Source organism: Tenrec ecaudatus, chromosome 7, assembly GCF_050624435.1.
Source record: "Tenrec ecaudatus isolate mTenEca1 chromosome 7, mTenEca1.hap1, whole genome shotgun sequence".
Lineage (NCBI taxonomy): Eukaryota > Metazoa > Chordata > Mammalia > Afrosoricida > Tenrecidae > Tenrec > Tenrec ecaudatus.
Window position 1 is genome coordinate 124,840,361 of NC_134536.1, and position 22,406 is coordinate 124,862,766.

Below are 22,406 nucleotides of genomic sequence, written 5' to 3' on the forward strand. Positions count from 1 at the left end.
AGGCTGTTCACTGAGTAGATGGACAAACCAAGTCCCTTGCCGTCGTGTTAGCCCCTCTCCTGACTACTGTCGAGTGTAGAGAAGAGCTGTCTGTGCTCTGTGTGGGTTCCAGGGTCTGCTTTTTTCACACCTCTCTTCTGAAGGACATCTGGGTGGCCTTGAACCTCCAACTCTTAGCTTAGTATCTTGTCTTCTTCCCTTCAGCTCAGATGCTTGGGTTGGGATGTTTCAGAAAAGAGGCTCTGCTGAGTTTCTGTGGTCAGCTCAAAAGACCATAAAACTATTCTAAGCTCCCTGCGAGACCAGATGTCTGAAACCAAGAGTGGCATCTTTTTATTACCGGAACCATACAAGAAGTTTGTTCTAAATCTGGGGTTTTTCATCCATTCTCTCTTCCTAGGGATGATCTCTAGTGTCTGTGCGGATCATTCATCTCCTCGGTGCCCTAGTGGTCCCGCTCACATTTACCTTTTCAGAAACGTTTTTCCTAGCCATTCTACAAGGAGCGTTGGTGGCTGTGTTAGTCTGGGTGGACTAGAGAAACAAACTCGTAGACACTCATATCTGTATAAGAAAGAGATTTAGATCAAAGGGTAATTGTATATTAAGAAACCATCCCAGCCTGGTTAAGCTCAAGTCCATAAATTTGATATCAGCCCGATACCAGTCTATAAATTCCTCTTCAGACTCCCACAACAGATGCAATGACGTGGAATGCAGGAAGATCGCAGGCCAGGGGGTGGAAAGTTTTGTGGACCCAGTGGTGATAGAAGCATCTCAGCACTGGTGTGGGTCTCCATGTGACTCCTCCAGCTCCAGGGCTCCGGCTGCATCAGCATAGCTCCATGTGGCTTGTTAACAGGAATGTCTGGCAGGGAGAGAGTCTGTCTCACCTCTCTGCAGGGAGGAAGACAGGAGTTCCCAGAATCCTCAGGAGAAGACCATGCCACACAGAGGCTTCATGGGCTAAGACCTGATTGACAGGCCAGCCTTTTCCTCTTCCTCTAGTTGACAGGAGACTATGATGTAACTGCCACAGTGGTGCACTGGGTGAAGAGGTGCACTGCTCATTGCAAGGTGAGCAGTTCAAATTCACCATGTGCTCCTTGGAGAAAAATGGCATTTTCTGCTTCTATTACTATTAAAAGCCTTGGAAACCCACAAGGGCAGGTCTAGACTGTCCTCCAGGATCTACAGGGTCACTATGAGTTGGAATCACCTCAACGGCAGTGAGTTTTTTAAATTATTATCTTGCTTGTTTTTAACCATTCTACAAAAGATAATAGCATTCCCTGTGGCTGCCACTGTCTCATTGCCCCACCTTCCATGTCCCCATGCCCTCTAAGCTGCCTGACATTCGAGCTTACTGTTTACCTCTGGTGCAAGGATGGGGGCCTCTGTCTGAGCCTTGGGTTTGTAGCATCCAGCTCTGTGCTGACAAACAGGCACTTATAGGTGGTTACTTATAAGTCAGTAGACAAAGACACAAACCAAAGACCCTCGTGACACTTGGTGTCAAAACCCATGACTATCAATGAGGCCAGGTTCACCCTGCACTTCCCTGAGTGTCGATTTCTCAGGCATTGTGCTAAGTAGAATTGAGCACAGTTTTGCACAATTCTCTTATTAACTATCACTAATTTGCCTTTAACTTTGATTTTTTTTTAAATCTACTTTGAGAATTATGCACGAAATTCTCAAAAAACAAAGCTCTCTGCCATCAAGTCCATACTGACCCATAGTGACCCTATAGGACAGGGTAGAGCTGCTGGGACCAGACCCCAGGAGGCAAGGATGCAGGTGATTGTCATAGATGACCCCAGACCTGCTACCTAACTGCGCCCATCGCAAAAGCAGCCAATGCCCAGGAAATCCGGTTTCCATCCGTGGGTGGAGAGTAAACCGACTGCCAAGAGGATTGTGAAGCTAGTAATCCTCTCTGGAGGACATAAGCACGGCTGACTTACTTTTCAGGAAAGGCTATGCTCCGGGCAGACCTTGTGAACTCTCCTGGTAAATGTCCCCAGCGGGGAGCATCATCTGCTGTAGAGTCGGATGACACAAATTCTGATGAATTGTTCTTCCAGGAAGCTTGTCTTCGGCACTGGATGATTTGAGGTTCAGAAAGAAAACAGGAAATTTGACCTAATGCCCTAGCATCGTGTCAGACTGAGATGCCACGTTAGGCTATAAAATGTACCGACTGTGTCAATATTTAGGAAATTTACCCTAAAATGTAGCCATCATATTCGGAGATTCTGCTCGGGCCGTTTTGTACAGTTTGAATTGAGTAGAATAAGGCGAATGCTGCCAAAATTTAAAAAAAAGAATTACCACCAACAAGGTGAATGTGTAAAACCAGCCTCCAGAGATAAATAGTATTTAGGAGACCAAGTAAACCATTTACTTTTCCGCAGTAATTTTAACAAATAGCATTTTCCACAAGTGCCCCGTTCCCTTCCTTAAGTTTTATAGTCGTTAGAACATGTAACAACCAGTATTTTACTATTGTGGTGAAAATATACACCCTTTGAGAAAAGGGACAAAGAATTTTAATCTTATCACTAAGTATTTGTCACGTTTCCAGAGTTGGCGGTAGCACTTTTTCAAATGTTCATTGATCTTTTGTCTCATTCAACTGGCAAGATAAAATAAGTCATGGTCGGTCTTCCCAAGGCACTTCTTAAAAACAAACCAAAAACTTGTATTCTTTTGTGATTCTTCATTGACTACTAAGTGATCCCAGGACTTCTGCTTCAGTTATGCATTCCAGTCAAGAAGGAGTCAAAGATTATGGTGGCAGCAGAGAGTTGAGTCTGTTACTTAATTCAGAAAGTCCCACACTTACTTAGAATTGATGAGACATGTGCATATTGTGTGGCAAGCCCCATACCTGTAGATGAGCTGGTATGCATGATCATGCTTGATCCACAAGGTCAGCAGTTTGAAATCACCAGTCACTCCATGGGCGACAACCATAGGTAAAGACTTACAGGCTTGGCAACTCGCAGGGGCCGTTGTGCCCTGTCCTATAGGGTTGCCATGAGTTGGCATCAACTGGATGACAGTGAGTGTAGCTTAGTTCTTTTATATATGGTCCAAATCTGGAGAAACTGAAATTTGGGGACAGGAGAATGATGCTTGTAGGCAGAGTCGATCTGAGAGGAAGACGCAGAAGAGGTGAGTCACATGGTCCACCTTAGGAAGTAAAACTGCTGTTTAGGCCTTGACACTGTAATGCCAGAGCTTCACCATAAGACTAACTAAATGAACAGTCAGTTATCTCATCCGGATAGTCAGTCTTCCTTGTCTGTTGGCTGGGATTGTGAAGTGGGGATCACGTAAAAGAGCATTTTCAATGTGCTGTGTAAGCACAAAGATGCCATCGTGGAGATGGAGATGGAGATGGAGAGGATGATGATGATGAGGGATATAAGCTTGGTCTGAAGTCCAGGCTGTCAGGTAGGTCAGAGGTGACCTGGGGAAAGACTGAGCAGGTTAGAGGGAGCCTGTTGTGAGCTGTGATGTAAGGAAAAAACCATACCTAAGCACAGGGTGGAGGAAATTGGCCTGCCTGCAGTGGCAGCGTGTTCGGGCCCAGAGGCCACAAAGGGGCGGCAAGTTGGGAGAGGGTTTGGAAGTCCAGCCTGTCAGCACCATTGTGGAGGAGCAAGGAAGACCTGGAGATCTTTTCTATTTTATTGAGCTGGATGTAGGAGACATTGAGTCAGAACAAAGAAGTCATTGAATCAGAACAAAGAAGGTCACACCTCGGTAAGAGTCAGGAGACTGAACTGGATGACTTTTCCAGGAGATGTTCAAGCCAGGTATGGACACAGCTCTCAGCCTCTAGGCATGCTGGTCTCGAGTGCTGGGGACACACGGACTCAATCCTGTCAAGCTGGCATTTTGGAACTTAAGCCAGGTGATGGTATTTATTGTCAGCCCTATTTTTGGACCTCCCTGCTGGGGTTCCCTGCTCCCCTTTTGCCCTCTTACTATCCATGCTCCACACAATTGCCCCCTGGCTCCGGGGCACCAAGGGAGTGTGGTGGGCATGAGCAGAAATGGACAAATCCTGTGTCAGCCCGCAGAACGTTCAAGCGGCCAGCAGCCTTTGTAGTGGGACCAGACAGAGCCACTTCGTTTCTTCTTTCCACAGTAAAATTGCAGAGAACAAGTACCTCAAAGAGATGGGTGAGCGGTGGAGAGTGAACACCCTTCTTTTTTGCTTCAAGGGCTCCCTAGAAACTCTCCAGAGCCGAAAGTCTTGAGGCCAGCCTCCACATGTAGCTGCCATTAATTCTAACTGCTGATATGCTCCTCTCTCCCTCTGTCCCCAACTGGACACTTTCACAGCCACCCTGTGCTTCCTTTTCAGTCGCCACAAGTGGCCCTGCCCCTGAGGAGTACACTGTGGACATTGAGATCAGTGTGGAGAATGCATCCTTCCTGGACCCCATCAAAGCTTACCTGAACAACCTCACTCTTTCAGCTTTAAAGAACAGCGCAGACCCAGCCGCCCACATTTTGAGCATCGCACTGACCACAGGTGAGTAGAAACCTCTTGCTTTAGACCTGAAGGTGGGGAACCTCGGAAGAAGCTGTCTGAACTCTTGACAATTAGAGCCAAGGATCCCTGGTAGTGAAGTGTTCCAAAGGGTCTGATGGATGTGTGGTTTCCGGACTTGACCTTTCCAGGACAAAGACTGCCCATCACCATTTCAAATGGTGACAGGTTTGTGTGGCTCAGGGTGAATATACAGTAGGAGGGAGAGTGGCAAAAACTGATGGAGGCAAGAGAACACACTGACAGGAGCACAAGAGGCAAAGGCTACCGGGGCAAATACCATTTATACACAATCCTGCAATAATAGGGGTCTACTAGGGGGTACGGGATAGACGTGAAGGCTGAATGGTATGGGAAGGAGAATGGACATACAAATAAATATCAATTGAAATAGATGCAAACTATAAGTCTATATTTATAGTTGTATATATATAATTATTTATAGTTATAGTCCCCTATAATATCCCCTTGCCAGAGGATATCCATACATGGGTATTGACTTTGCTACACATATGTCCATGATCATGGTGATGGAGCATATAGGGAGCTAAGTTATTGAAAGCTTCTTAGACAACCAAACACCTCAAGGGAATGAATATTGGACCTGGAGGAACCAGGACTATGGCCTTGGGAGGACACTGAGGTCAATTGGCATAACAATCCACTAAGACATGTTCTACGTCCTATTTTGGTGAGTAGCAACTGGGTGTTTGAAGCTCATGGGTGCAGCTATTGGTCTGGCCCTGTCTAGAGGCAAAAATGATGATGAAACTGGAAGATACATGGCAATAATTAGTCTGATGGACAATTAGCCTATATGAACATGAGTCTCCAAAACCCTGAGACCATAAGAACGAGATGGCGCCGGTTTCCACTACCATCTGCTCTGAAAGGGATCCCGTTAGAAGGTCCTGATTAAGTAAGAGAACAATGTGGGACATCACTCCAACTAATTTTTAAAAGCAGGTGTAATGAATGGATAGTGATTGATGAAACTCTGAACACGGTGGTCCTTTCAGTCAAACAACAGACAGGTCAATGAGCGGAACACTAGCGCTGGGGAAGTAATCAACCCTTTGAGATCAAACGGTAAGCATTTCCTCAGGACAGAGTTCAGACGGGCTGCAGAGAAGGCAGTGGGGAAACAGGAAACCAAGGGGAGAAGAGGGGCCAGTGGTGTTTCACTGAGGGGGTTGCAAGTCATGAGAGGAAACAAAATGTGCGTGTATTATTGAATGGAAAACGGATCTGCTCTGCAAATCTCCACCCAACTCACAATAACAAGTTTCAAAAGTAACTCTTCAAAAAGACATAGCCAGGTCCTACCTGACAAACGACGGCACCTCTCTCCCTTGAGAAACAGATGGCTGCAGCACGATGTTTTAGTCTGGGTTGACGAGAGAAACAAATTCGTAGACATTCATGTATATAAGAAAGAGCTTTCTATACAAGAGCAATTAAATATTTGAGAAAATACCCAAGCCCAGATCAAGTCCATAAGTCTGATATTAGCCCTTATGTCTGATATCAGTCTATAAATTCTTCAAACTCACGCAACACCTGCGATGATGCCAAATGCAGGAAGATCACAGGTCATTGGGTGAAAAGTCTTGTGGATCCAGTGGCAGTGGAAGCATCTCAGCAATGGCAGAGATCTCCATGTTGCTCCTTCAGCTCCATGTGGCTCTAGCATAGCTCCATGTGTCTTCTCAACAGGAATGTCTCCCAGGGAATGTATGTGTGAGCTATTTATCTCCTTTGTGCCTCTAAATGAGGTCATCAAGCTGCAACTTGATTGACAGGCTAACCTCCACCCCTTTACTCTCAAGTCTCAAATTAAGGATAGATTATGTAACTACCACACAAGGATTTGTTTCTGGTATTAAAGAGCAGCAACCTCCTTCTGTTTGCATCATAGATGAAGAAATAGAAACCAAAGGCATGCCTGGATTAGAAGCAAGGAATGAAGCAGAGCCTTCCAGGCTATGGGATTGGAATTTCTGATCACCTTCTTCCCTTCAAAGTCATGTAGCTCCCTTGTATCTCAGAGACCTGGTCAGGCCCATCACCTGGGCACATAGTATTCACAGAAGCTGGGAGACAGGACTGCTCCTTTGTCCTGCATGGTGGCAGTTAAAAGGGTCGCTGCTTTGTAAATTAGCAAGCACTGACAGATGCTAAAGTGGCGTGATAGCTAAGTACTTGGCTGCTTAGCAAAGGCCGGCAATCTAAACTCATCAGTTACATGGGAGAAAACACTTGGTAATCTTCTCCCATAAATGTCTGCAGCCTAGAAAACCCTGTGAGACTTCGGCACTGCCCTGTAGGGTCATGAGGAGTCAGAATCAAAACAGGAGCATGAAACAGATCCCAGATTTTATTATTTTGTAATGGAAACCAGAAAGAATGTTATTTTTCAATACTGTTAGTTAGTCTATGTAGCCTATTGGGGGATTCTGGTAGATGCAGCTTGCACCTAGATTGCTCCCTTGTGGTTGTACAACTTCCCACAAAATTCTACAATTAGCAATCATGTCTTTGAGTTGGTGGCTTTCCAATCTGATGCCGGTGTGCCTGGGGGATAATCCAGCTGGGGACATTTATGCTACGCATCCCAAATGTTTTTTACTACAGAGCTTCTTTTCCACTGGGTATCTCACAAAACGAGAGTACTTCAGCATGTGCATGGAAACAGCCCTCTATATTCTCACCGGCCCAAGTCTTCTGCCTTTATAATGATTTCCCTTAATTAAGGTAAATAGATTTAATTGGTTAATATATTTTTATTTGGCTCTGTTTTGCTTCCGATTTTCATCTGGACACTGATAGTGTCAGCTTGGATTCTAGAAAGCAAATCTAGTTAGCAGAGCACACCAATAACTACTACATAAGTAAGTCATCTGTGTTAGTTGAATAGTTGGTAATTATGGGCACTTGAGCATATAGCTGTGAGCTTTTATAACATAGATTCACTATGCTTCCTGCTTTATTGTGTTATAGGGGCAACATGACTTCAAATCTTTACAACTGCATTTGAGAAACTTGGGATAATAGCAAGGGTCTCTTTGGAAACGTGAATGAAGTTGGAAAATTCATCCTATGAGAAAGTTTGGTCCCTGATACATTGAGGGGTAAATCCTTCCTTGGGAGTAACTTAGAGAGAGGTGTAGAAAAAGGGAGGCTTCATGTGTTAAAAATAACCCGAGGTTCATGGACCCTAGGACCAACAGTTAGTGCCTAGAAAGAGCTAGCCTCCAAGAAGTGGTTGGTAGGATGGATGGGTGATAAAAGTAGACTTGCTATGTTCCCCCAAAACCAAACCTACTGCCAGTGAATCATTTCTGATCCAAAGCCAGTGACCTTACAGACAGAGCACAACTGCGCTATTGAGTTTCCAAGGATGTAAATCTCTTGGGAAGCAGATTACTACGTTTGTCCTAAGGAGGAAGTAGGGGTTCTGAATACTGACCTTTTAGGTTAGCAGCTGAGCATTTAACCCCTACAACACCAAGCTTCCTATTGACCGTGATCTTAATGCCTGGTGTGTGTGTTGACCATGATCTTCACACTTGGTCACCCCAAGGGTTCTCCATACTTCTTTGCTCGTGGTCTCCTCCTCATTGCTTTAAGCAAATCCCATAAAACATGCAGGGCCTCCAACAGTCTTTGTAATGCTTAGGTTTTATTCACTGCAATCAATAATTTACATGGATATAGGGATAAAGGTCAAAACATAAACCCTTCGTTCCCTCTGCACACAAGTTCTTAGTGTGAAGCAGAAGGGGCTGGTCCGCTAGGCTCACAGAGGAAGAGAATCACACCTTCAAATCTCATAAGTAATAAAGCAAATATTGAGCAAGAGCGTCAAGGTTACCATGTGTGTCTCGCGAGGAAGGCTGTGGGCTGTAGGACCAGATGTCATATCACTTCCTCCAGTGAGGGAGCTGGGACACTATGCCTCTTGGCCCTGGGAACTCAAGGTCCATCGGGTGCTGGGAAAAGCAAGCACGATGATGATGGCTTATCATCTCGCTTTGCTGCTTATAAATCTATGTTATCAGTACATCCACTCTCCCATGTATGTCTGAGTTTACTGATATGTTTGAGCATTTCCACGGTGCCTTAAGGGAGCGTCTGCTGCTCCTGGGTGGTGACGTCTATCTGCCCCTTTCGGGTTCATGGCTGGTAAAGTCTGACTTTCCATTTTTGCTCATGGCACCCATGCTCCTCCAACAACATACCTTATGGTCCTTGGGAAATAGCTGTTTAGTCAGAATATTTCGGTTATAGATTGCCTTAGGGCTACAGGCTATAGCCGCCCCCCCCCCAACATTTTCTGTCTCACACGGGTTCTGAAGATCAGAAATCTGAGAGGGGGCTGCACTATGTCCCCCCTGAGGTGATAATTGGGCTGTCAGCCAGAGTTGCAGTCATCTGAAAGCTCAGTGGGTGCTGAGACTCACTTTCCAACTCACTCCCATGGTAGTAGCAGGCTTCAGGCTTTCACTACATGCTGCAGACCTCAGTTTCTCGCCCTGTGGGCGTCTTATCGAGTGCCAGAATGTCCTGATGGCACTGGCCTTCCCAGAGCCGGTGACCTGAGAGAGGAAGACGCACAATTAAGAGGGACGCTCCCATGTCTTTGATAACTTAAGCTCAGAAATCACATACCACTTGCTCCGCCATACTGTATTGGTCCTATGGACCAACTCTGGGACAGTAGGAGAGGGAACCACCAAAGGACGCCCTGATGGCAGGTGGCATCTTGGAAACCAACTACAATGTACTTATCATCACCAGTCTCTGGTAGGAGGGTTGTGGCAGTTATCTTTAGCCAGTGATGCCCAATAGCATGGCGACACGTATGGCATTACATGTATTTATTGAACATGTCAGAAGGGTGACATTGACGTAGAGTTAGAATTTCCTACAAATGAAAACAAAAACAAGACCACTGCTGTTGAAGCAATTCCACCTCATAGCAACCCTGTGCAGGCTTTCTGAGATTGGAAACCTTTACAGGTGTGGACAACCTCATCTTCCTCCCGCTGAGTGGTTATTGAATTTGAACTACCAACCTTGAGGATAGCAGTCCAACGCCTAACTCATAGGGCCACCTAAGCTTCTTAGGATTTCTTATAGGTCTAGCTCAACTGAGCCCTGGGGGTTAAACATTGGGCTGCTAACTGCAAAGCCGGCAGTCTGAGACTCCCAGGCATGTCACAGGAGAAAAACAACTTTCTACTCCTGCAAAGAATGACAGTCTCGGAAAACCACAGAGGCAGTTCAACCCTGTCCTGATAGGGTCACCACGAGCCACTACGGACCGGATGGTAGTGTGTGTGTGCGTTATAAATCATTTAAACCATTGCTATTGAGTGGATTCTGATTCATGGTGAGCCCAGGTGTGTCAGAGTAGAGTCATAGGGTTTTCAGGGATAGACTGCCAAGACTCTTCCGCGCTGACTCTGAGTGGACTGAAGGTGCCAACCCTTGGTTAGCAGCTGAGGACTTAGTTGGTGGCACCCCTCAAGGACCCTACAGGTATGAATCCATGTACCAATACAGAGAGAGTTACCAACATTTCCCCCCCGCCCCCCGCCCCAATTCTGTTTGACATCAGTATGCAGACCTGCTGCAAAGGAAGTGTGGTGCTCCTGTGAAGCAGGCTATGCGTGGCCTCCGGAAAAGTGCCTCCCAAGTCTCACTTGTCCAGGGCCCAGCAGCGCCCTCCCAGGACACCATTGCAATTGCCTCAAACACCTGCCTCCCAAGGGACCTTTTTGCCAGCTGCGTGGAGGTAAGCACCGCTCACTCAATGCTTGGGGGGTTGAGTGGCTATGTGTCTTCAGCTCAAGCAAATGTGCCTCTGTACCCGGTGTACTCCGACTCTCGTACCAGGCTTGTAAATACTGCCCTGTGCTTTGTTTCCAGAAGGTGTTACGCTGAGGATGTCAGTCAGGCTCAATGTGGCCTTTCCGGAAGACCTCAAGAACTCCTCCTCAGCCCTCTATCGGTCCTACAAGACTGACCTGGAACTAGCAGTAGGTTTTGGCCGTGGGAGCCTCTTCCCCTGCAAACCCTTCTGGCAGAGCGAGGGTATTGCTTTCGGACGGACTGTTGGCAGACGCGTTGCCTTCAGCTGTCAGGGTGTAGGAAGGCAGATGTGGACATTATTCCAAGACAGCTGGGAATGTCAAGTAGGAAAAGCTGAAATGTGAGAGCATTTCCATGGGCAGTACCTTGACCCACACAGGGCCCTTGTTCCCCAGGGAGAATTGGTTCAGATAAGATTTGGTAGCACCAATGGCCTGGAACCTATGGTGAGGCCTGAGGACCTCGTTTGGAATAAGCATGTTACAGGAAGAGATCTGCAGCATCTTTCATGCAGAGCAGCCCAAGGTTGAGCACAGAGGACACCAACCCATTCGATGCTGCAGCTCCCTCATCATTTGCACTTAGCTCCCCGCTTAGCCGGCTGCCCTCCAATCAGGGGATCCCACATCTGTTAGCGTAGAGCTATCTCCATAAGGCTTTCAATGACTTCGATTTGGAGAAGCAAATGCCCAAGCCTTTGGGAGCTGGCACTTCTGGGGGCACTCAAATGCCCACCATTTTGATGAGCGCCCATCTGCTGTCACTGTTTACCTCACTCGGGGACTCCGTGCCTGCTTAAGACAGATTTAAATGTATTCCTGTAAAACCGACGACACTCTCGGAGTACAGCCTGTGCGACTGACAGATGAATGCATTTAAGCTTCAGCGTTTTGCCTGAACGAACTTAGTTGGCATAGAGCCGCCAAAGTGGTGTGACACATATTAGTACCAAACTGTACACAAAGCAAAACTGACTGCGATCAAATCAATTCTGAGCACAGCAGCCGGGTTTCTGAGACTAAACTCTGTATGGGAATTGCTCATGGACCACTCTTAGATTTCAGCCCTCTCTCTCAAGGCAAGGAAGAGCAAGTGGGCTGAAGTAATAACTTCTTTTAATGCCCTCTCCCGTTTCCCTGGGTTCCGGAATGAAGTTTAATTCCTAAGAGCTCTTGGGCATCTCATTTGCATCTGGCATATAAGAGCTCTACATTGCATGGGAACAATCCCAGCTCATGGTGCACGAGTGCACACACAAACACAAACACACACACACAGAGTTGCATGCTTTAGGAGAAACAGAAGGTTCCACCTGCCCAGGTACCTGACATGGTGCTTTGCCTGTTATAACTAGATAGTAAATGTGATTTGAATCAATTAAAACTTGCCAGTGAGGATGGTACTCAGAGAAACAAAACAGAGTAAAAGAGCAATATAAAAAAGAGACTGACCCAGGCAGAGCCGCCATGTGGCCAAGGAGGGGTTGTGCGGCAGCCAAGAGGATGCTCCTCCCAGATGCTCCTACGGAAATCCAGGTCAGGGTCTCCTGCTCTCCACAGATGAGTGAACAGCAGTCAGGTTCATGCCTACCCCACCTGGACTTTCTTTGAGGATCTTGCTGAACCTTTGTGGCTTCTGTGTAGGATGCTGTTAGCCAACCTTCTTTCCCTGCTTCTGAGCGCAGCACCTGGTGACTCTCCTGCTTTCCCTGTCTCCCTTCCTTTTCTTTCTTTCTTTCTTTCTTTCTTTGGTTCTTTGGTTCTTTCTGTCTTTCTTTCTGTGTTCCTAGTCTACCTAACCTGACTAAATGTTTTTCAAATTTAATCTTATGTCAGCTTCTCACAGGATGCAGACCAAAAACTGGTAGTTAGGAATTACTTCTCCAAAGGTCTGCTGATGCCAGATTTATCTGAATAGGGTGGTAAAGAAGAGCTTCGAACTCTGTTCCAAAACTTTCAGCATTTCTCTCACGCCATTTTTGATACGCAACGCTCGTCTTATTTTATTTTCCAGTTCCAGAAGGGTTACAGCATTTTGTCAGGCTTCAAGTCAGTGACTGTGACAGGCTTCAGGTAAGATGGGTCTCATTTGGTCATTTCTATTGGACGGTGGGGGCACCCAGCACATTCATGAAGGAGAGCAGGGCATCGCCTGGGATGGCTTGTTTGCTAACAGTGAAGACCAAGGCCAAGGCCAGATGGCAGAGGCTTCACACCATTGTGTGTCTTGTAGAGACCCCAGAGAACAGAGGCGGGGTCTGCAAGTCTGTGATCTTCATTGTAGACACCTGCTGTGTCTTTCTCCCAAAGATCAACTGGTGGATTCAAACCACCAACCTTTCAGTTAGCAGCTGAGCACTTACCCACTGTGCCACGAGGGTCCCCAAACGAAGAAAATACTGAGAACAGTAGCCAACTATTTCAAAACGAGGGGTCGGGGGGCTGGTTTCTTCAAATGCAGGCATTGTTTTATGTATGTTGTGCAGACTTGGCAGCGTTGTGTTTTAGGGAGTTCGGAATACCGAAGTGCAGGATTAGAACGGCCAGGATGCCTTCATCCAAAAGTTTCCGAGCCGGTCTGGACCTCAGAGTTGTGCGTTAGGGGTCCTTTGGAGCTGAGCAACCTGACGGCCCTCCTGCGTGGGGCTTCACAGTGTTTCTAGTAAATTAGCTCTCAATCTCAAAAAGCAGGACTGTTTCCAGGGACACCCAGGTTTCTGGGGCTCCCTTACATTCAGTACATCGGGTGACAGCAGTCCGTCTGCTCTGTGTTGTGGCTGCTGCTGATTCAGTTTATGAATCCTCATCCAACTACTTGACAACTTTGTGTGTGCACGTTACCTGGCTGCAGACAGCATCGATGCAAGCCAGGCCCTGAACCATCAACTGAAAGTACATTGATTGCAGTGAGAAGAATAGTGCTCCTGGTTCTATTTGTCCTCTGCTTCCTTGTCTAAGAAATTTGGCCCCCAATTTTATTTATTTCGTTGTTGTTGAGAGTGCAGACAGTAAAGTCAAGTACCAACTCCACAGTCTCCATCTCAGTCTTTGAGTTATGCATCATTCTCACCATACCCCCCACCCCACCCGCCTTTCCAGGGTTGTGGCTCCCTCATTAACCCAAACTCACTGCCCCGCCCCAAGGCTTCCATTGACTCTTTCCCATTGCTGTTGCCAATTGGTTCCCATATAGATCATTCTAAAAAGAGCATCATGCTGAAGGTAGACCATTGTTTCACTAGTTAAGCTGAAGTATTTGGGGATTTATTATGACTTGAGACATTTTTGATGTAAGGTGTAAAGGTTATCTCAGAGCACTTTTTTTTCAGAGGTTCATCTACCCTTCATGGCTTCTAGAAGTCTAGAGTCTACAAAAGTTTAAAACTCTGTTATGCTTCCCCCCCCCCCTTTTGATCAGGATTCTTGGATGGACGCTTTCTTCAAAATGTCTAGTACTGATAGCCCAGAACCATCTAGTGCTTTATTATCTCATGACTAAGTTGTCCCTGGAGGCAATGAGTCACATATTCTAGACCCTCTGTCTAGTCCTAGTCCTGATTCTCCTTTGTTCCCCTGTTGTTCCAGGTGAATAGAGACCTGTGGCCAGCTACTGGCAAGCTTTTAAGATCCCAGACACAACACAATAAGCTAGGAGAGAACGGAAACACAAAAGACATTGTTAGGCCAATGAAACGTCATGTCGTATGAAGCCATGACCCTAACACTACAAGCCAAGCAACCAAATCCTATGAAATGTTTGGTTGTACTTGAGAAGCCTGAACAGCTACTTTTGTGTACATTGTTGTAAATATATCTATTGTGTTAGTCTGGGGAGCCTAGAGAAACAAATTCATACACACTCGTGTATAAGGAAGAGCTTTATATACAAGAACAGTTGAATTTTGAGAAAACAACCCAGCCCAGTCCAGATCAAGTCCCTAAGTCTGATATTAGCCCATATGTCAAGTACCAAACTATAAATTCCTCGTCAGACTCACAAAACACATGCAATGATGGCAAATACAGGACAATCACAGGCCAGTGGGTGGAAAGTCTTGTGGATCCCGTGGTGGTGTAAGCATCTCAGTGCTGACAGGGGTCTCCACATGGCTTCTCCAGCTCTGAGGCTCTGGCTTCCATCAGCCTGTCTCCATGTGGCTTGTCAACAAGAATGTCTAGCAGGGATTGAGCACGTGTCCTGCCTCCATCGAGCTATTTATCTCCTTAGCGCCTCCAAATGAACTCATCAAGCTACACCCTGATTGACAGGCTAGACGCCACCCCCACCCTCTTAATCTGCTCAAATTGACAACAGATTATGCAACTACCACATCTATCAAACAACTTTTGCCAATGCACCTTTTTTTTACAGATGTGAGACTTTTTGACAACAATGACAAAAATCACTCAAGTATTTCTAAACCTAATTAAATACATTTTATCACCATTAACCCTCCTCTATACTTGATAACCAATAATAAAGGTTGTTCTCTATACATTTGCCTGTTTTTGTCTTTTAACGTAAGTGAGGCCATAGAGTATTTGTTTTTGGTGATCGCTTAGTCTTCAAACGCCATCTACACTGAAGCATATTCACTTCATCCCTTTGCTGTCTAGCTAGTAGCCCACTGTACAAGTTTGTACTACATTTTGATTCCCATGCATCTGTTGATGGGCATAGTCTCTCTGATGGCATAGTGGATTATGAGTTGTAAGATAAGAAGTTCAAACCCACCAGCTGTTCTGCAGTGAATAATGGGGCCTTTGGTGCCCATACAAATTTATAATCTCAGACACTGACAGGGCTTGTTCTACTCTGCCCTATAGGGTTGATATGAGTCAGAATTGACTCAATGGCAGTGAATTTGCTTTGGGTTGGTCGATGGACATTTCGGTTAATTCCATCCTTGGCTATTGTGAGTAGTGCTATAATGAGCATGGATATTCAAATTTCCTTTTGATTTTCTTTCAAGTCTTCTGGGTGGAAGTCCAAGGCTAGGAGTGAAAATACTGGGTCAAATATTTCCTTTTATGGGGAACCACTACACTGTTTTCCACAACAGCATTCCCACCAGAAAGGGATAATAGTTCTATCTTCACCACATCCTCACCTGAAGTGTGTTCCTTGGGGTCTTAGCCATGACATGGGCTCTCACTGAGGATTCAGCAAGCATCTTTCAGGTGGCTAATGACACGGAGCATCCTTGCTTGCTCTTCTGAGAATTTTATGGTTTTGTTTTGCATAAGTAGGTCCTTGATCCATTGAGTTTGGTTATGTGTATGGTGTGAGGCACAGATCCTGTTCCTTGCATGTGGAACTATTATTTTCCCAGCACCGTTTATTGAAAAGACTCGCCTTTTCCCATCCAATGGAACTTAGCACCCTTGACTGTAGATGTGTGTTTATTCCGGTCCTCACAGCCTTTCCCTGATAGTTTGTTTATCCATGTGAACAATCTATTAGGATCTCAACTCTTCCAAGTGGGTAAATACTTTACTGAACTAAATGGTCTGTCTTTAGGCCTGGAAGTGTGATTGTGAATTATGAACTCAAGGCCACAACGCTATCGCCTGACGTGATACATAAAGCCAATGAACAAGTAATGCAGAGCCTCAATCAAACCTACAAGATGGACTACAATTCTTTCCAAGCAGTTACGACTAGTAAGTGGAACTTTACTACGTAATTTTTCTGTAGAGAGTCTATTTGCTGTTGGTGGTGTTAGTGGCCGTAGCGTGGACTCTGACTTCATGGAAACCTTTATATAGCAGAATGAAACAATGTTTTTGATCCTGCAAAAAATTTCATGATTGTAGCATCCAAAATATTTTTTAGAAATCAAACTGGCATTGGGGTGGGGATTGTGATAGCCTTGATAGGAGAGTGCTGATATTAAATTGGGGCTCATGACTGCTTGTAGAGCAGTGTTTCTGAGCATCAGCACCACCTGAGAGATGCTTAGCAATGTCCATTGGTGGCCTGCCCTCAGCCCTCCAGAGCAAACGTGTGATTTAATGAGCCTGCTAGGTGGTTCTAATGCACAAGGAACGTTGAGAACCAAAACAGTGGTGACAAAGAGGAGGACGGAGGGATCACTTGTAAAGTGGGGTACAGAGCTGGCTTCTGCTGTTAGTAGGTGGGTGAACCAAATACTACCCGGGAGATAGTAAGGGAGGAAGCCAGTTGGCGGGTGAGGACCTGGAGGGCTTCTACCCGGGCTTCTGCAGTGAAGGAGATTCCTCTTTGGAAGCAATGGGATATCCTGGTGGAGAAGAAGCTGGAAGGCTACAATAAGGGCTTACATTTCCTGCCAATGTTTTTAGATATTAGGCCAATTTTTTAAATACTTAAAGTGATAAAACTATCTAAGAAAACCTGAGGTATAAAATGGCAAGAGAGAGCTGCCGGGGGAAAAAATGGCAGAATAAAAATCCAGATGGGGCAGGAACCAATCAGGAAAACTAGAACACTAAATGCAAGGGAATAAGTGGCTTAAAAATTCAGGTTCACACCAGAGGAAGCCTAGCAATCCCTCCCCCTTCTCTGCCCCTAAAGCGACCAGGCCATCCAACAGATGCACCTTCTTCGCCCGGACAGATTGGTGTTCCTATGGCCCTTAAGCTGAAGGAGAAGACTGCAGTATAGTCAACCTATAGCGAGCACCATTCATCTGCACCAGAAATTCCAGTCGTGCACAGGAGAGCCAATGGCCAAGGGCACCGATGGGGAAATGGCAAAAGTGCTTGATTAGCTGTGACTTGTTTGTCCACAGAGCAAGGAAAGTGGTTGGAAAGAGCATTCTGCACATCCTTCTGTAGAGGGCTTGCCTCCATCCTGAGCCTCCCTTCCAAGACTAGAATGGGATTCTGTAAGATTCACAGCCTGACACCATGAAACAGCTGGAACCCCCAGCCCTTTGGGTTAGCAGCCAAGTGCCGTTAACTGTCCTCCCCACCCAGGGACTCTGGGAGAAGTTGCATTTATTTTTGTAAGGCATTAATCCTCTGGTAATGCCGGATCAATCAGAAATGGGGCCACCTTCTGGAACTACTCTCAGTCCATTTGCTTTCAATTCCATGTAACACTGGCATTAATTACGGCCATTAGTAACTATAGTGATGAAAACAGTGATCCCGTTAGTGAATTTTTCTCATGCTCAGTTCAATGTATTACATTTATTTCACTGCCGTGGACCCTGTGAGGTAGGTGAGGTAGGTGTTATTATCTACCTTTTACAGGTGAGAGTAAATGATTTTCTCAAATGTACATAGCAACACAAGGCTGTGTGGCTTAAAGCCAGCTCCCTCTATTAGATATTCACAGATAGCCTTGTTTTCTAATAGCTGAATGTGATTTTTTTTTAATGTTGTGTTAATCAAGGATCTAAGAAAAGCACTACGAAACATTTCAATGCTTTGGGATCTTAACTTGAGCAACATACTACCTAAAATTAATTTCGTGGTGTTTTTCTTCTCACGTGTGTAATACCTAATGAGTCCTGCCTGAGCCTACAGCTCCATAAAAAGAGGCAGCATAGATTCTCCTGAGCCCAGGTTCTCTGATTTCCTCTCTACGTAGTACAAGATTCACAGTGCAAGACACACAGCTGAGAGGGGGAAATTGCACCTCAGGTAGCAAGGGGTGTCCATCAGAACATATAACAACCAGCCAATGCTGCGTCTTTATTTTTATCCACGAAAGGACAGTATATATAGTCATTCCAAGAATGCTACTGTCAGAATAATAACCATAGCTACCACCCACCCACCCCACTCCAGAATCATCTCCCAAGGGAGTTCTCAAGGCTCATGTTTCCCAGATGAGGGCACGAAGCTCAGTAAGCTCCCAGGGTCACATGGCTGCTTGTGGTTCTGCACTGGGATTTAAATCTTATGTCTGTAAAGCTCCCATTCTTTGAGGGCACATGAAGGGTTGGCTTTGAAGTAATAAATGTTTACTTCAAGCAGACTTTGCTATCAATAACTCATTCATTTCCCCATTCCTACTTCATAAAAAATACCAGCATAGATTCTTTAGGCAGCATAAGGTGTCCGCATGGTTAGAAGCAGTCAATGGCAAAGAAACTTGATGGCCAAGTTCACCTATGTGATCTTTTTCATGAGTCAACTACATTCCCTCCCAGGGCTTGTGAAATCCTCTTAATAGCTTGTTGTGATTATCATTGTTAGTAGCCAGTGAGTTGATTCCAACTCATGGTGTCTACATGTGTGCAAAGTGAATCTTCTCTGTGGGGGGTTGGAGATGCAGACTCCTTAGAAGCCAATCGCCAGCCATGTCTTCCAAGGTACCTGAGTGACTTGGAGCCATTCAGTTGGAGGTCCAGTGCTCGGTCATTTTAGCCACCCAGAGACTCCTTGAAAATAGCTTCCGGATCCCTATTATCACTGCTCCAGACAGTCCAGCAGTCAAAAACCTCACACTGCAACCGATGTCCCTCCTATGAGTCAGGTGGTAACTGCGGGCCTGTAGTTTTTCACACTGGAGAACATGGTGGCTTGTTATATAATCTCAAGGCACCACCGAGGCTGTGGCGACATCCTTGGACGCCAAAAGGTGGGGGCTGTGGTGCCTGCCTTTGTTTGGGGATGCTAACACCATTTCTTTGCATTTCTAGATGAGACCAAGTTTTTTGTCACACCAGAAGTCACCTTTGAAGGGGACACAGTCACTCTGATGTGTGAAAATGAAGTTTTATCTTCCAATGTGTCTTGGTATCATGTCGAAAGGCGCACCGAAATCCAGAACACCAGCAGATTCTCTGTGTACACCACCGTGCTCAACAACATGACTTCGGTGTCCCGTCTCATCATTTTGAATACCACGCAGCGTGACTCGGGTAGGTGTGTGTTCGCGAGCTTGTACGAGAGATTGCCGCCTGCTTTTGTTTCATCGGGCTGCCGTGACAAAGTACCACAACGTGCGTGGCTCTAAAGAACAGACACGGATCTTCTTGCTGTTTGGAAGCACCACATCTGAATTCAGGACGTGGGCTTCAGGGCACACTCTTCTATGTGTTTTTCAGCTTTTCAGTAGCTGCTGGTAATCCTGGTCCCTTCTGAGCTTGTAAATTCATCTGCCTGCATTGTAACATATTGCCGGTCTTCCATCTTTGTGTGTGTGTGTGTGTGTGTGTGTGTGTGTCCCTATATCTAATCTGGTCTTTGTGTAAGACACCATTCCGAAGTGATTAGGTTTAGGACCCCTCTTCTCCAGTTTCAGGAACTCCAGCAGCATAGAGGCTTACTAAGTGAGCTGTTAACCGAAAGGTCCCCAGTTCAATACTAGCAGCCTCTTCTGAGGAGCAAGAGGAGGCTTTCTGTTCCTATAAAGATTTACAGCCTCAGAAACCCAGAGGGGCAGTTCCACTCTGCCCTGTAGGGTCACTGTGCGTCTGAATAGACTGAATGGCAGTGGGTATTTTGATGTCTCCAGGATGAGCACAGTTAACCAAACCAAACCAACTGGCATCATCAATCCAAACTCAAATCAACCACAGTGAGCGAATAGCCACAACAAAAGCTCTAATTCTAGACAGAGACATGTCTACAGGCCTAGAGGTCAGCACTTTGAGGTGTTTTTTTAAGAGCAGGTTTCGGCTGACAGAAACATGTCACCAAGCACAGAGCGCTCCCAGCTACACCCCGCTCTTTCCCTTTCATTAACTCCTTGCATTAATGCGGGACATTAGTTACCACTGATGAGTCAATATTGACACACCATTACTAACCAGAGTCTATTAGGGCTTACTCTTTGTGTGGTACACTTCTATGGGTTTTGATAAATGCCGTGAGCCTACCAAGATAGCATCATGCACAACAGGCTCGGTGCCGCCTTAATGCATTCTCTCTCTTGTGCTATCTGAGTCAGGAAGCATTATTTTTGAAACACAAACACAGTTTCCCACATTGACCAAGCTTTACAAGTTATCCCTGGAAACAAAGAAGCAGCCTTTGGTTTTTGCTTTGTTCGTTAGGCCTCGAACAGTTGAGACCCTGTGAACTGTACGTATGGGAAGTGTGCAGTTCGGAATATTTTGGAACATGTATGTACCGGTGAAACCACCACCAGCCCAAAGGCACTGAACAGATCTGACCTCCAAGACTGCTCGTGTGCTCCTTTGGAATCTCTCCTTCCCGCCTCTCCTGCGCCCCACCCTGAGCTCCCAACAACAGAGACACACATCTGATCTGAGCCTGGCGATGAACCTGACCTTTTAGAAAATAATAGCCCAGATGTTGACAAGGGCGTCTTTCTTTCTGAGCAGGAGGAGGTGGGCTGCAGACACACAGACACATCTTGGGGGATCCTGCTTTTGTCACAGAGCAAGCCGTGTGCACCATCGTCTATTTCCCCGGTGTTTCCCAGTTCCCCTTCCTAGTCTTCCATTCCGATACCTTTGTCTTACTAGCAAAGTCCCCGAGACTTCTGCTTTCTCCTTCAACTAAACAAAAGGTCTCTGCTCTGGTCCATTTGGCCCAGAAATATCAAGTATCGACTGGCTGCCCTTCCTGACGGTCCCCTGAGCGTTGCTGAGACCAGGTGTTGCCTGCTTTTGAAGAGCGTTCACGAAGCTGTCGTTTGTTTTAGAACATACATCTGCGTAGTAGTAATAAGTGGTTTCGTGTGTTCTATGCAGGTGAATATATTTGCAAACTGACATTAGATATTTTTGAATACGAGTCCAGGAAAAAAATAGATGTTAACCCCCTCCAAATTTCGACAAATGAAGACATGAAGGTGATGTGTGACAACCAATCCGTGCTTTTGAAGTGCTGTAGTGAGAAGAACGCCAACTGGAGTGACATCGGATGGAAACAGGAGGGGAAAATACACATTCCAGGTGAGCATCTGGCATCAGAGGCCCTTTGGCAAATGGATTTTTTAGCTCTGGGCCAAGAAGCCTGGGAGGTAGTCGAGGGGAGTGCGGGGCCTGGGAGGAGGAAATGACGGGTTGTTTCTGGGCTGCAGACTGTGAAAACACACGGAGCTTGACAGCAGCTCCAGCTTAGCCACTCTAGAGCAGAAAGCATGTGAATGTAGATGCCAGTGCTTGGGTTGTGTGGAAGACCCAAGAGGGTGTGGTTCCGATGACCTAAGCCTCTTGGCCTCTCCCGCCTGCTGAATAGTTTGCCGCCACCTTTTCCTTTCCTTTTCAGCAGCGAGCAAAGTCTGAGGTCATTCACTTTGCATTGAAGCCCGACCTGGAGCTTCTAATATCTGTGCCTCTTCTCTTGGTAACTGGTCTTCTAGCTCCTCTGCCTGTACATCAGTGTTATCTCTCTGTGGATTGTCTCTAGATTGATCTCTCTCTCTCTCTCTCTCTCTCTCTCTCTCTCTCTCTCTCTCTCTCTTTCTCATTTGTTTGTTTCTCAATGGTTGTTTGTCAATTTCTGATCTTGTTGCTTTTGTTTTAGATTTGAGACCTTATCTGAAATTCTTCATCCTCCAAGGTTTTCATTAATAGTAGCCCTGGAGGTTCAGTGAGCAAGCCCTAGCTGCTACCTGAAAAAGCTGGCAGCTGGACCCCATAGGAGAAAAGTCCTGGCGATCAGCTGGGGTCAAGATCACAGCCTCAGATGCTAAGAATCTCTTCCACAAGAATTGGCTTGGATGTGCTGGGCCGTGGGGGTGAGCAGACACAGACCAAGCAAGTGTCGCTGAGTAAAATCACACCAGCCTTGCCCTTGCCAATCATTTGACCGACTTCCAACCCCTGGTCTTTCCGCAGCCAGTGCCATCCCTTGAGTTGACAGCACCTGGCTATTAATTACAATGACAGGGATAAGAAATGAAATGAATACGTCAAGACTGGCCCTGTGTGGGTAATCATTTCTGGTTGACCAACCTTGGGAAGCAAGGTTATCTCCTTTGGTCACATTTAAATTTGAACATGTCTCAGCGAAACTGGTATTTTCCAAACGAGGGAATCGAGGTGGAA

General features: G+C 46.0%; 1 protein-coding gene across 2 annotated transcripts in view; it reads left to right on the forward strand.

Annotated features, from left to right (window-relative positions):
* The window catches only part of ADGRF5 (adhesion G protein-coupled receptor F5), a 56,270-nt gene that overhangs the window by 7,646 nt on the left and 26,218 nt on the right, over nt 1-22,406 (forward strand). For both annotated transcript variants that reach the window (XM_075554999.1, XM_075554998.1), the window contains exons 3-9: nt 4,382-4,552; nt 10,194-10,370; nt 10,505-10,614; nt 12,461-12,519; nt 15,968-16,110; nt 19,083-19,304; nt 21,105-21,308. In XM_075554999.1, the coding sequence (XP_075411114.1) occupies nt 4,382-4,552; nt 10,194-10,370; nt 10,505-10,614; nt 12,461-12,519; nt 15,968-16,110; nt 19,083-19,304; nt 21,105-21,308 (1,086 nt within the window). The remainder of the gene's footprint in view (nt 1-4,381; nt 4,553-10,193; nt 10,371-10,504; nt 10,615-12,460; nt 12,520-15,967; nt 16,111-19,082; nt 19,305-21,104; nt 21,309-22,406) is intronic.